Genomic DNA, 14,071 nt, shown 5'->3' with positions numbered 1-14,071 from the left:
CCCTGCAACCACGTCTCTGTGATGCCTACCACATGCATGTTCTCCCCGTGTCCGCATGTGTTTCTTTCAGGTGCTCCGGTTTCTTCGCACAGTCCAAAGATGTGCAGGTTAGGTGGCTTGACCATCCTAAATTGCCCATTAGGGTCCAGGGATGTGCAAGTTGGATAAGGGTTGGATATGGGGTGGACGCCTGGTTGGGGTGCTCTTTCTGAGGGTCAGTGTGGGCTCGATGGGCCAAGTAGCCTCTTTTTTCACTGTAGTGATCAGCATTTGCATGCTGCTGAGACATGCGATACTGGATATTGTAAGTGTGTGCTGGCAATGTCAATGCCCATCTTTGCAATCTACTAGCTGCAAAAGAAGATATACCTTTATACTGCCCACAGATTGCGGTCAAGAGTTGATCAAAAAGTTAAAATGCGTCCATACAGAACCTTCTTACACCAAAAATGATGCTCAAACTTCTTTTTCTAGCTGGGCATAATTCATTTCTGTGCTAGTAAGAGTGTGTGAAGTAAATGCTATTGGTTACTCCACTCCTGAAGGCAGTTATGTGCGGGACGACTGCACCAACCCCATAGGGTGAAGCATGGTAAGCTAATTATAATTTCATTTTGGATTATAATGAACAAATAGCTCTGACTTCAATAAAGCTTTTTTCACTTCAGTGTATACATTCTCACATTCGCCTGACCAGTTCCCTGTCTGTTTGGCACACAGTAATGTGTGAAAGGCTTCACTCATGCTGCTAAATTCGGCACAAATTTACAATAATAATTTATCAATTCTAAAAATGGCTTTAATTGTGTTACATTTTGAGGATGTTGTGCTTCTAAGGTTGCTGACACATTCTTCAGTTCTTTGTGTAAACCGCCTTTGTCGATGACATGATCAAGGTAATTTATAAATGACTTGGAAAATGTCACACTTTTCCTTCTTAACTCTCTGATTGGGGCTCTGTATCTGCTTCAGGGTAACTTCCAGATTCATCAAGTGTTCCTGTTCACTCAAACCGGTGATGAGTATGTCATCTAAATATTACCTGGCCAGGGTTTAGAGAACCCCAAAGTATATCATGGCGTTTATCTGACCCATACCTTTTAATAGATTTTAGTTATGGGGAGCACAAGAGCCCACTTTACAGGTGTGGTGCAACAGAGAGCTAATGTACTTTTAAATTAAAACAATGTTTATTCTATGAATCCAGTTAACATTTTTAAACACACACAGTAAACATCTTAGCAACTATCAACTAAAATACCCTCCCCAAAGAATACAGTACTCTATAAGTAACCCTTAATCTTTCCTTGCATCATCCATAAGATAAATACCCTCTTCAACACCGACATCCGGTTTAAATTCTCTACTGAGAGCAGTTATCACTTTTAAATTAGTAAGTGATTTGAAGACATTCCTTTCATGCAGAAAAAAATCAGAATTACACCTGGTTTTGCTGGATAGAGCTCCCAATCTGCAAAATAAAACTAAGCACACTCTGTAGCTGCTAGCTCAAAGCAAAAGTAAAACAGACAGACAGCCCAGCTCCACTCACACTCTGACATCACTGCAGCTATTTGATAAACACCCATTTCTTAAAGGTACATCCACTGCAGCTATTTGATAAACACACATTTTTTAAAGGTACTGTCACATGACATAAATAACATTGTACTCCATTCAACCCACTTAGAATTTGATTCATGGATTTTGAAAAAGAGCAGGTGCAGATGCTATTCCAAAAGGAAGTCTTCTGTAATGAAACAGACCTTTGTGCGTTATAATGGTGAGTAGTGACTGTTATTCAACAACCACATTTATCTGCAGATACGCCTGTGAAAGATAAATTTTACTGAATTTCAGTCCTCCAGAAAGACCAGCTAATAAGTCTTCAATCGACAGCAGTAGATAATAATCTACGCACAAAACTGGCTTAATTGTAGTTTTAAAATCTCCACAAATTCTCACTGAGCCATACCGTTTTAATACAGGAACGGTTGTTGTCACCCAATTACTTGTGATAATAATAATCTTTATTAGTGTTACAAGTAGGCTTACATTAACACTGCAATGAGGTTACTGTGAAAATCCCCTAGTCGCCACACTACGGCGCCTGTTCGGATACACTGAGGGAGAATTCAGAATGTCCAATTCACCTGACAGCACACCTTTCTGCTTGCTAGCATATGGTAAGGTTCTAGCTTTGAGACATTTGGGTGTGCTGTTTGCCTTGATTTTTAGGTGTAGCTCTACTTCAGTCACAGTGCCTAGTGAATCTTCAAACACCTTCTCATACTTATTGCAAGTTGCTCTTTGAATCCACTAATTGATTGATTGTTGCCTAGTCTTAGTCAGCCACTCTACCAAATAGAGCAGGAAAATTTCCACAAACAAAGTGAAGGGGCAACTTCGTCATCTGCCCATTTGCTTCTACTTAATGCATCCGTTTAATGGTACAGCCCCTTCAGCGAACTTCCTTAGGATCACATTTGACAGTTTTAAAGGCAGATGCTTCGGCTTTTGATGATACATTATCTCAGGTATTAGCAATACTGCTGACCCCATATCCATTTCTATTTTAATTTTATGACCTTCAAGTTTTGGATGTGCTCAAAGTTGTTGTAGGCTGCCCTGCATTGACAAGACACCTAGCTTAAGCTCTTGCAGGAGCTCAGTTTTGCTTTCTTCATGAATGATCATGAGCTTCATCCATTAACTTGTAGACCACGACTAGATGATTTACTTGTGTTTTTCTTCTTGCACCTTCTTGATGTAGGAGAGGTTTTCTGAGCCCAACTTGCCTTGGCAATGTGGCCCTTCTTGCAACAGTTCTTGCACGTATACGATTGACCAACCTGTGTACAATGGTGACATGCTTGCACCTTTGCAGCCTTGTTCCCATTTTGTGGATCTTCACTCCATCCCCTATCTGCGAAGCTTCTCTCATTGCAAGCTGCATTGATGTGACAACTTCTACAGCAGTTTCCAGAGTTAAATCACTTACCAGTAAGCTGCTTCCTCTGAATAGCTTCACTGCATAATCCATAAACCAGCCAGTTTCAAAAAGTATCATTGTGTTGTACCAAAATCACTATATTTGGCTAATCTTCTTAAAGATGCTATAAACTGTAAAATGGTCTCACCTTCTTCCTGACTATATCAGTGGAATCAGAACCTTTCTGCAACCAAGAACAGTTTAGTGTTCCTGTAAAATTTTCACTAATTCACTGAAGGACTTGTCTCTTTTTTTCTGCTGGGTGAATAAGATTCTGTAGCAGCATAAACATTTTATGGTCAACTGAGCTGAGAAATATTCTGACATATATAATAATCTTTATTAGTGTTTCATGTAGGCTTACATTAACACGGCAATGAAGTAACTGTGAAAATCCCATAGTCGCCACACTCCAGCGCCTGTTCTCGTTCACCGAGGAAGAATTCAGAATGTCCAGTTCACCTAACAAGCACATTTAGGTCCTCCGGTGTCTGATTAGCTATTTAAAGCAATTGGAATCTATCTTTATATGAAATTCATGTTTCATTATCCTCATCAGGCAGCACAGTAGCACAAGTGGATAGCATTGTTGGCTTCACAGCGCCAGGGTCCCAGGTTCGATTTCCCGCAGGGCCACTGTCTGTGCGGAGTCTGCACGTTCTCCCCATGTCTGCGTGGGTTTCCTCTGGGTGCTCCTGTTTCCTCCCACAGTCCAAAGACGTGCAGATTAGGTGGTTGGCCATACTAAATTGCCCTTAGTGTGCAAAAAGGTTAGGAAGGGTTATTGGGTCATGGGGATAGGGTGGAAGTGAGGGCTTAAGTGGGTCGGTGCAGACTTGATGGGCCGAATGGCCTCCTTCTGCACTGTATGTACTATGTTCTATGTTCTAATCAAACTTATCTAAGGCGCCCATTTTTCCCGCCATTTTTGGATCCCTACTCCTAGGGTCTATACTTCTTCCCTTCTGACTGTGTAGCACAGTGGGCTAAACAGCTGGCTTGTAATGTAGAACAAGGCCAGCAGCGCGGGTTTAATTCCCGTACCGGCCTCCCCGAACAGGCTCCGGAAAGTGGTGACTAGGGGCTTTTCACAGTAACTTCATTGAAGCCTACTTGTGACAGTAAGTGATTATTATTATTATTATTATTATTAACAACCCCTTGAATAAGCAATAAGGAATTCTTTACCTTTTTTTTGCCTGAGTATATTTAGACTTTTTACCCGAGTCGTGGCCCATGCAGAATTGGCAGACTTCGAAATTCCCGTTCCCCGCAGCCCATGTAGTTTCACCATGTCCGCAGTCCCTGCAACCCAGACCTCACTTACTTCAACTTAAGGAAGTCTTCCCCGACTGACGGTCTTCTTACTCAAAGTTGCAGTAGAAAACCTTTGTTGAACATTCACATTGGCAGTGCTTTGCCCGAGGCCTGTGTGTGCGAATCCAGTCCTGAGAATCTCCCATTGCTCCCGATACTGTCCCACAATTAGTCAACGAAAATCTTCTTTTCGCCAATTTTTCTTTCTACCCCAATCCTTGTCGGCAGTTTTCTCTCCTGTTATATTTCTTTGTTGCCGCAAAGAGAAAAGCTATGTCCATGCCCACACTCTGGATTCTTGTAAGTTACAATGACAGGTTTATTAAGGATGTTACTACACATCGCATGATGCAGAACCAGCAAGAATGTATTCCCAGATACAAAGCAATTTTTCATATCTTGCTAATATTATAGAGCAAAGAGTCCTTATATATATAATGTATATCCATAATAAGCACAAGGCTGGAATATGGCAAGCACTTCCCATATCTTGCTGCCACCTCTCTCAAAAGACCACCACTGATGAAGAGTTCCAACACTGGGTCAGCTGCACTAGCTTAGCCTTTTACAAGCTACAGCAGTGAGTGTTTGACAACAAAGATCTCTGCAAGTCAAAAGAAGTTGCAGTGTACAGTTGTCGCTGTTATATTACTATTTGTGGTAATATATCGTTACTCTTTGCTTCATAATCCAGAATGGTCTGATGGTGTGATTATAAAGAAACCACCAATCTCTAACATCAACAACGCCACATCTTTCCTTTGGAGGACAACCAAACAAACATTAGTGTTATTCTTGAAACCAGCTCCACAAATATTCAGGCAAAAGCCCTGAAAAATCAGCTTTGACTTACTAGACACTGTCAGATGCCTGAAAAGTGTCTCCCCCATACATCCTGTTTTCCCAACTCTCAAATGGTCAAAGTTCCAATGGGAGAACTAAGAGAACACTTTAAAAACATACTGAAGCTCTCCTTGAAGCACGCCAACATTGATATCACTGACTACCAATTGACCCAAATGGTGGCAACTTGTCCATCACGCTGCATCACGTTTTGAATCATAACATCTTAATGATGAGGCAGAGTGGTGGCAAAGAAGGAAAGTAAAGGAAGCCATTCCTAAGCTCTGGATCCCATTGTCTCGTGGGACATCCTGCATCAAGTGTCCAAAGATCTGTGGGTCTTGTTCAGTCACGTGAAGACTCACGGAAAATTCTCGCAACCCTGAGTAAACATCATCCTTGAATCAAGGGACAGCTGATGAATAAATGCCTGTTCTAGGAGAACGCCATGTACCGAGGTTCACATAAAAGGGAACATTTTCTCAGATGGAGAAAATATGTTCATAAAATGAGGGATACTATGTATACAGAGTTTAAGTAAAAGGTTAGATATGTATACAAATTATTGTGAACAAAACATGGCTCCAAATGTATCCAAAGACTGTCGAGCAGGTGCTGCTTATGCACATCAGGCTCTCACTATTCATATGAGATGAAGACAGTGATAACTGAATCAGACTTTGTTTGGGATAAAATGTGATAGTGGATTTCTAAATTTGTTTCTGGTCATGTAGATTCAAGACTCTCTGCCTTCCTCAGATTTGAAAGTATTATGGTGCAGGTACCAGACCTCATTGCTGTTGGTTTGCAGTGATCCTGAAGCAGTATTGACCACCAAACAGCAGTTTAATGTTGCAGTGCTATTATTTGATCATGCATAAAAGTCAATGTCATTTACATATGCAGATTAATTCATTTCAAATGAGTAGCACTCAGACATTCACTTTAGGTCAGTGTAAATAGGAAAGAAAGAGAGAGAGAGAGACTTACACATGCTTAGACAATGCTTTTCATATACACACCCTGAATGATACCTGGATGATATTGCAGTTACGAAGTTTATAAGATTATGTTTTTGGACTGTGCCTTTAAATTTAAGGTAAGATAAATGAAGGGGGCCATGTGATCTGTTCCAACATCAGCCTGACAGTAGACCTGGTTGGTTGGTTTGTTAGAGATCAAAGGAAAGATTGTTTTACTGGGAAGAAGGTGCAAGGTATTTATGCTTGGAGATAATGGTAACAGCCTGTGTGTTTCTAGTGGTCTCCAAGTCCCTTTAAAGTGCTGAGAATGTCGGGCTGTAAATTGTTGTACTTTAAATTGCCCACTTAGTTCCAGGGCAAAAGATAGTTGGGATCTCAAGGATAGCTTAATCAACATTTCTATCTAGATACAAGCCCATGTGATTCTTTTTGCCATGGGGAAGGATGGAGAGGAGCCCTTGTAAAGATCGGGTCACAAGCGGACAGTATTTTGAGTCTTCCTGGATTCAGGAGAGAAAGAGAGAGAGCAGCATTAGGCCAAAGTAAATCTCTATGGTTCGTTGCACAAGAACGTGAGTGGAAACTTGCATTTAGATTAAAAAGAACAAATTAATGGGGTATTAAAATGAGACCGAAAGGTATCTAGTTTGGGTTAGGGGCGAGGTTTCGGGGAATGAAAGCCACACTGTGAAAGGCAGCTCACCAGACTGAGAAAAGAAAAGAGCAGGGGTAAACCCTTGGGAGCTAAGAATCACTTTCGATTGATTCTGGGAAAAATCAGGGGTGGGATTCTCCCAACGGGCGGCTAAGTGCCGACGCCGGAGTAAGAACGGGAGTGTTTTACTTTGGCGTCGGCACCCATTCCGGGACCCCATTCTGCGGCCCACAGGGAGCTAAGACGGCGCTGGAGCGACCTACGCCGCTCCAGCTGCTGATCACGGCCGGAACCCGGCACCGCGGGGTCCGCGCATGCACAGTTGGGTCGGCGCGACCCCGCGCCGGCTCCGACGCCAAATGGTGCAAGGGTGCAGGAGCAGGCGCAGAGGGAAGGAGGCCGGGGGGGGGGGCAGAGAGGCCGGCCAGCCGATTAGTGGGCCCCGATCGTGGGCCAGGCCACCACGGAGGCCCCCTCCCCCCCGCCACAGGCCACCCCCGGGACCCTTCAACGCCGACATCCCGCCAGCTCAGAGGATGTTAGAACGGCGCCGGCGGGACTCGGCTTTTTGATGACGGCCGCTCGGCCCATCCAGGCCGGAGAATTGGCTCACCAGCCAGTGCCGGAGAGTCGCCGCATACCCCGATCGGTGTCGCGCCGACCACGCTGGTGCTGATTCTGTGCACTGCGATTCGCGCGGCGCCGCGCTGATTCTCCGACCCGGTGGGGGGAGATAGCCACATGAAGGACAGTGTAGAGTAAAGCTGTGATGTTTGTCTTTTTTAGTTTGGCTAAGAGTAAGAAGGGGTGGGGGTGGTGGTTGTTAATATTTTATTCTATGGTTTAAAGTATAAATTGCCTACAAAGATAGTGGGCTGGATTCTCCACTGTCGGGATTCTCCGTTGCACTGGCAACAAACCCATGCCCGAGGATTACCCGATGGCATGGAGCTGCCCACAATGGGAGAATACTGTTGCCGGTGGGACGGAGAATCCTGCCTCGTGTTTAGTCAATTGTGTTTATATAATTTGTTACAGTAAATGTCTTAAACCTTAAATCTTGATGCGGTATTCTTTCAGCTATTGGCTGGAAGTTGAAATTTATTTTTTAAAGTTATTGATGTAGACAGAGATCACAACAAAATTGATAGTAGGGTCAGTCAAAGTCGGGTAATGTTTATATTATTGGACTAGTAATCCAGAGATGAAGAATTCTAATCCTGCAATTTGAAAATTTGAATTTGGTTAAAAATTGAACAATTGTACAACTCAGATGGTTCACTGAATAGCCTTTAGGATTTTTAAAAGGAGGAAATGTCAGTAAGGGGAGGGAGGCAGAAGTTTATTTTAAGAATTACTGTTCAATCACAAAATGGGTCTGAGTGCTTGCATAAAGTGGATTAGATCATCTGTGTGAATGCAAAATGCATCCCCTCATACAAGGCATTTGGTTTTAAATGTGGGAGTGCTTTTATTGTTCAGTCTTCTTTATTGAAATAGTCACTGCCCCTCAATAACACACTGGCACAGAACTGGAGACTACCTGCATCAAAGGTTGTCCTGTGTAGCACAGAGCTGACAGTGGTACACCTGCACTTTTAATTGTTTTTTTTTTCATTCGCCTCAACCAAGGTTTTTTTTCCATTCGCCCATGGGATGTGGGTATCGCTGGCTGGACCAGCATATATTGCCCATCCGCGAGGGCATTTCCGAATCAACCACATTGCTGTGGGTCTGGAGCCACATGTAAGGCAGTGCAATAAGGACAACAGATTTCCTTGTGAACTAGATGGGTTTTTACAACAATTGACACCTTTTAGACTTTTAATTCCAGATTTTTATTGAATTTGAATTTCACCTTCTGCTATGGCAGGATTTGAACCCCGGTCTCCATAGCATGACCCTGGATTACTAGTCCAGCAATAATACCCCAATGCCGCTGCCTCCCCTGTGCGAACTAGGTAACTGTGTCCATTTATTTTTAGTACATAGTACCTTAAAGCTAAATGAGGGATCAAAATTCACCAGATGCTGCTCAATCACACAATCCTTAACCACTCATATTAATGTAATTCCAATTTTCAGACAGACTGTTTGGCCACTGCCTGCTCTGTCCCAGTATCCAAAAATGTCACTGGCAAGTCACACACCAGGACTCTTACCTGGGGCTGGCTTAGCACAGGGCTAAATCGCTGGCTTTTAAAGCAGACCAAGGCAGGCCAGCAGCGTGGTTCAATTCCCGTACCAGCCTCCCCGAACAGGCGCCAGAATGTGGCGACTAGGGGCTTTTCACATTAACTTCAGTTGAAGCCTACTTGTGACAATAAGCGATTTTCATTTCATTTTTCATTTGCATTTCATTTCTGCTGCAGCCAACCGGGGCCACTTGCAATGCGCAGTCAAGTGAGCGGTGCCATAATGCCCATTGCCCTCCAGTTGATTGGTACCAGTTGCAACATCTAGCGCTGTGGTGTATGTTTCTGTATGATTCTGCAGAATCTTGCTCCCTGACTACGTGGCTTTTTGTGCGTGTGTTACAATGGAGGAACATCCTTTTACTTCTGTCATCAAAAACAATTGCAGTCAAACTTTTACTGCTTTCCAGAGAGAACACCTGGGCACTTATGAAATGTGATTTCATTTTTGGCTGAGGGTGAGTATGACCCCAGGTCATGCCAACACCAGGCGGGGTTACCGCAGCAGTTGAGTGTTAGCCCTGCGCATTGTGCTACTATAGGGTTGGGACTGGATGATGTACCCTTGATTCCGGTGGGTCCCAGCACACTCCTGTGAAGGTGGCAACTGGATTCTGAAGCCCACATTCTTGAGGGTGAGGGTCACTTAGCTGCTTTGATCACTTGTCTAAATTGGATCCCGGGAAGCCAGCATTACTGCTACCCCCCCACCCCCCTATCTTCCTTCTCCAGGAAGCAGTAGTAGGGCCACTGGAACCTGGATCTACAATTCTAATGATGCGATAAGGGATTAATATCAGGGTCTGGCTGAGACACTAAGCTCCCGGAATCCCAGCGCCAGTACAAACATACCTAAAATACTCTCACACACAGGGTATAAGGCCGATCATATCAGGCATAAAGTTAACAGTCCCGGCTTCACGCAGACTGTCCCACATTTAGTGAGGTGTCCACATTCAGTGGCTGAGTAGCTGTCACAGAAATAGATAGGCAAGCGCTCGCATTCACATTGAGAGTCTCCCACTCACTCAGCCTCTCTCTCTGACACACACACCCACATCCAGACTCACTGTTACACTCAGTTGCTCTGCCCAGCCTCTCTCACTCTCTGGAGTCACTCACGGTGAAGGCGGGTTCCCAGCCACTTGGCTGCCTTGCCCAGAACAGGCTCAGTCACCGGCTCCATGCACGGCTCCCCCCACCCCAGCCTCCTAACCCCCCGGCACGGAACAAGGAGCAAAACAACCTCTGCACCAGAAGGACTTTAATCTGTTCCCAAAAGCCAACAAGTTGCAGCCGGACCGGGCTCCGCGGACATGCTGCCCTGGTCTCTCTGGATCCCTGCAATCCTTTGTATCTGTCAAGCGGGTGAGTGGCCACGTCCGCGCTCTCTGCATCTTTCTGGCTCATTTTTGAAAACGAGTAAAAGTCACATTTCCTATGACAGTCGCCCGGTGAGGTGTTTGGGCGGGGGGGGGGGGCTTTAGAACACGGTTCTCGAGGCGCAACAGAAAAGGGTCAGCGCGCAGACAGGCAGAAAGTGCAATGGCAATGTTGCAAATCCAGGCTGCAGCCGAACCTACACTGAACCTTTATTTTAGCATTATTTCCTGAGCTGTGATGCTGGTGGCTGGCGATTGACACTCCGGATTGTGTGTGTGGGCATGGGGATATGTGTGGACACGGCCGAATGGGCAATCCCCTTGCCCAGTTTCAACGAGAAGGGAGGTGAACCGAGGGGGGCATCAGTAATTACCCCTTGGAATTGGGATCGATCCATGCGGTCGCGGCAGCTTTATTGCAATCTTTAAATACAGGGTGGGTGGGAATATTTTAAGGGATTGGGTTTTTTATTAAAGAGTTATTTTGGTCCTGCAGTTTCTGTAAGACTGCAACACAGCGTCTGTCTCCATATCCACGTAAGACCTCACCTTTTTTTATTATTGAACATGCCCAAGCCAACCTTCTATGGCCAGCTATGGGAGGCAGTTCCCATCGCTTTGCCTCTTAAAGAGCAAATATATAATGGGTTTAATCTGTAACTGGATGAATAATATTTTGAAATTGACAAATTGGTGCAGGCTGGCAGGATCCAACACAGGTCTCATACAATGCTCAGCAACAGAGAAGGTATTTGTCACAGTCGTTGTCCCGTCCCATTCTGTTGCAAACCTCAGTCCCCTCGGCACCTCTTTGTTCCTCATTCGATTCTGTTGTCAGCGTCTGTTAAGGACAGTTGATTACTCTGGGGCTGTTCTTCATGGGTGTTGAAAGCAGCCATGAAGGAGAGCGAATGAGAGAACAAAGAAAAGTCCGCACAGATTTTTTTTAAAGGAGATGGAATATTGTAATGGGGGGGGGGGGGGTGACTGCTGTTGGACAAACTCTGTTCTCCGTCAGTGCTACAAATCTCACAAGTGTATGGTTGACCCGGGCCTTTTTGACCGAGACTGTAGGCCACACATTAAACAAACCATTTGTGCAGTCAGCTGTGTAGCTACTCATCCCAGTGCTCTATTTTCTCAAGCCAAGCTTGGAGCAAAATGATTGGAGGTTTGGTGGTGGTGGTGGGGGGGGGGGGGGGGGAGGGGCGTGATGCTGGGTTGGTAAAGGAAGAAAAACTGGCAGGTGGCGAGTGAACTCTGCTGACCCATATTCTTTCACCTCTGCCGTTTGAGTTCAAACCCAGCCCAGACGGTGATGTCCTTTCTGAGAAATAATGGTCCTGTGTGAGTTTGGCCTGAGCAGTTCCTTGTGAATTCAAGGGCAGACTGATGATGACTCAATTCAGCATTAGTTCTTGAGTGCACTCTTGAAATTGTAGGTCACAGTCAGACCCACCATTCCGGTCTTTCTCCTGACCAAGTTAACTGAGTAAAATATGCATGAAGAACGGTTGGCAATGTGTGTTCAAAGTCTCTTCAGAGAGTCAAATATTGTTTCAACTCATCCGTATGACTAATGCTGTGTCATTTGTATTTTGTAAGACAGTTGGATGTTTTCTAGGATGAGGTTTCATACTTTAACTATTTATGCGCGAATGCAAAATACGAGGTAGTGCCAAAAGTCATCAACAACTGAAAATGTGCGCAAAAATCCGACAGCGGAGTGATGACTGTAATGTGATAAGTTTATTTGAATCGCTGCAACTATATAGAGTTACTTAAGGCATTTGTAGTTTCCTTATGGTTTACATATATGGCAGAAATGAAGAGAACGAAAAGGACCGTCAGTTCCAGACTGCTGTCCAAAATTACTCTAATCTCTCTTCTTTCCATCCTATTGCTAATTCTGTAGAAGTTTATTTCTGCTCTGATGGTGGTGTTTTATAGAAGGTAGCATTAAATGAAAAATCCAGATCTTCAATTAGCTGCTAGAACACCAACACACCTTTTTGCTTCAGTTGTCCACCTTTCTGCTCTCAGGGCCGATGAGGAATCACACTCTTCAGGCTGACTGTGGCACTATTTAACCTAGTTGGATTACTGTTCAAAAGATATGCAGTAGAAAACGGGAACATAGGATTTAGAAGCAGGAATTGGCCATTTGGCCTTCAAACCGGCTGCGCCATCCAATATGATCATGGCTGATCCAGTTGCGGTCTCAACGCTTTTCTGTCTGCAACCCCCCACCCCCGTCCCGTCCCCTTAACACTCAACTCCCTTATCTTTCAACCTCTATTTTGAATAAATTAAACGGCCTCCATTGCTGTCTGGGAAGAGAATTCCATAGATCCAACAATTTTCTGGGAGAAAATATTTATTCTTATCTTAGTCTTAAAAGGGAAGCCTCTTATTCTTAAACTGTGTCCCCTGGTTCTAATTTTCCAAACACGTAGCATGGCAGCACAGTGGTTAGCACTGTTGCTTCACAGCACCAAGGTTCCAGGTTCCATTCCTGGCTTGGTTCACTGGTTGTGTGGAGTCTGCACGTTCTCCCCGTGTCTGCGTGGATTTCCTCCGGGTGCTCCGGTTTCCTCCCACAAGTCCCGAAAGATGTGCTGTAGGTAATTTGGGCATTCTGAATTCTCCCTCCGTGTACCCGAACAGGCGCCAGAATGTGGCGACTAGGGGATTTTCACAGTAACTTCATTGCAATATAAGCCTACTTGACAATATACATTATTATTATTATAAGTGGAAACATCTTCCTGGTATCTGCCCGACTAAATCCCCCTGCTGTGATGAATACATAACTGAACTTATTTATGCTAAATGTATTCATTTGCCATTTCTTCCCAAAAGAAATCTAAACTATTTAATTGTGTTTTGATACATATTGAATGGTCAATCTTAATTTTCATTGAAAATCCAGGAAAGATAAACTGGTTTCCATTTGAACAGAAACATTGTAATACTTCTTTGTATTTGGTTTCTGACCAGGAAAATTGCATTCTTTTTCATTCTTTCTATTTTTCCTTCTAAACTTGTGCTTCTCATGCAAGATTTAATCCTTGCTTTTGGCCCTGCAAATGTTTTGTCGTCTTTCTCATTATTTTTATTTGTAACCTATTTTGGATTACACTTGTCATAAAAAGCAGTGGCTTTTTGCAAGCACATCTCAAGTGCTTGGAAGCCATTAGCAATAGATAACAGAGGCTTGGCCATTTCAAACAAATGTTCTGCTGGATCTTGTGAGCTGCAGTGAAGTCCAGAGTGGAACCAGTGAGATGAAGACCGATAGCTTGCAGGCCTTTTATAATAGTCAACGAGGCCAAGATGGTTAGAAGATGGGACTGAAACCTCCACTGATTGTAAATGAGATAATTCCCCAGCCACAGTGTCATTCAGGGCTGCCTCAATAGACATCTGAGTTGACCATCTGAAATCTCCAAAGAGATTGACTTCAACCCACATGGGTAGTGATACAGCTCACTAGAAAATAGGCAAGAGGTTCTGAGAAAAGTAGTCCTTTCTTCTCTCCTATTTCTGCAGCAGCAACCGCTATGGTTTTCTGAAACCTTCAGCTGACTAAACTTTCTTGTTATGGAGTCATCGCATCTTTATGGCACGGAAGGAGGCCACCAGCCCATTTGAGTCTGGACATTTTTCCAACCTCAAAGTGACGAGTAACAGTTCAAGGGAAG

The 14,071-nt window shown here is 44.1% G+C and overlaps 1 protein-coding gene across 4 annotated transcripts in view; it reads left to right on the top strand.

Annotated features, from left to right (window-relative positions):
- The first annotated feature begins 10,012 nt into the window (after window positions 1-10,012).
- ptprz1a (protein tyrosine phosphatase receptor type Z1a) overlaps window positions 10,013-14,071 on the top strand; it is a 261,674-nt gene continuing 257,615 nt past the window's right edge. For 2 of the 4 annotated variants that reach the window (XM_072484494.1, XM_072484493.1), the window contains exon 1: window positions 10,013-10,353. In XM_072484494.1, coding sequence (XP_072340595.1) covers window positions 10,302-10,353 — 52 coding nt within the window. In that variant the 5' untranslated portion in view covers window positions 10,013-10,301. The remainder of the gene's footprint in view (window positions 10,354-14,071) is intronic. The other 2 variants (XM_072484495.1, XM_072484496.1) reach the window with 2 other exon arrangements.

Source organism: Scyliorhinus torazame, chromosome 19, assembly GCF_047496885.1.
Source record: "Scyliorhinus torazame isolate Kashiwa2021f chromosome 19, sScyTor2.1, whole genome shotgun sequence".
NCBI classification, from domain to species: domain Eukaryota; kingdom Metazoa; phylum Chordata; class Chondrichthyes; order Carcharhiniformes; family Scyliorhinidae; genus Scyliorhinus; species Scyliorhinus torazame.
The sequence above is the reverse complement of the archived record's forward strand: the minus strand, read 5'-3'. Positions and strand labels throughout refer to the sequence as shown.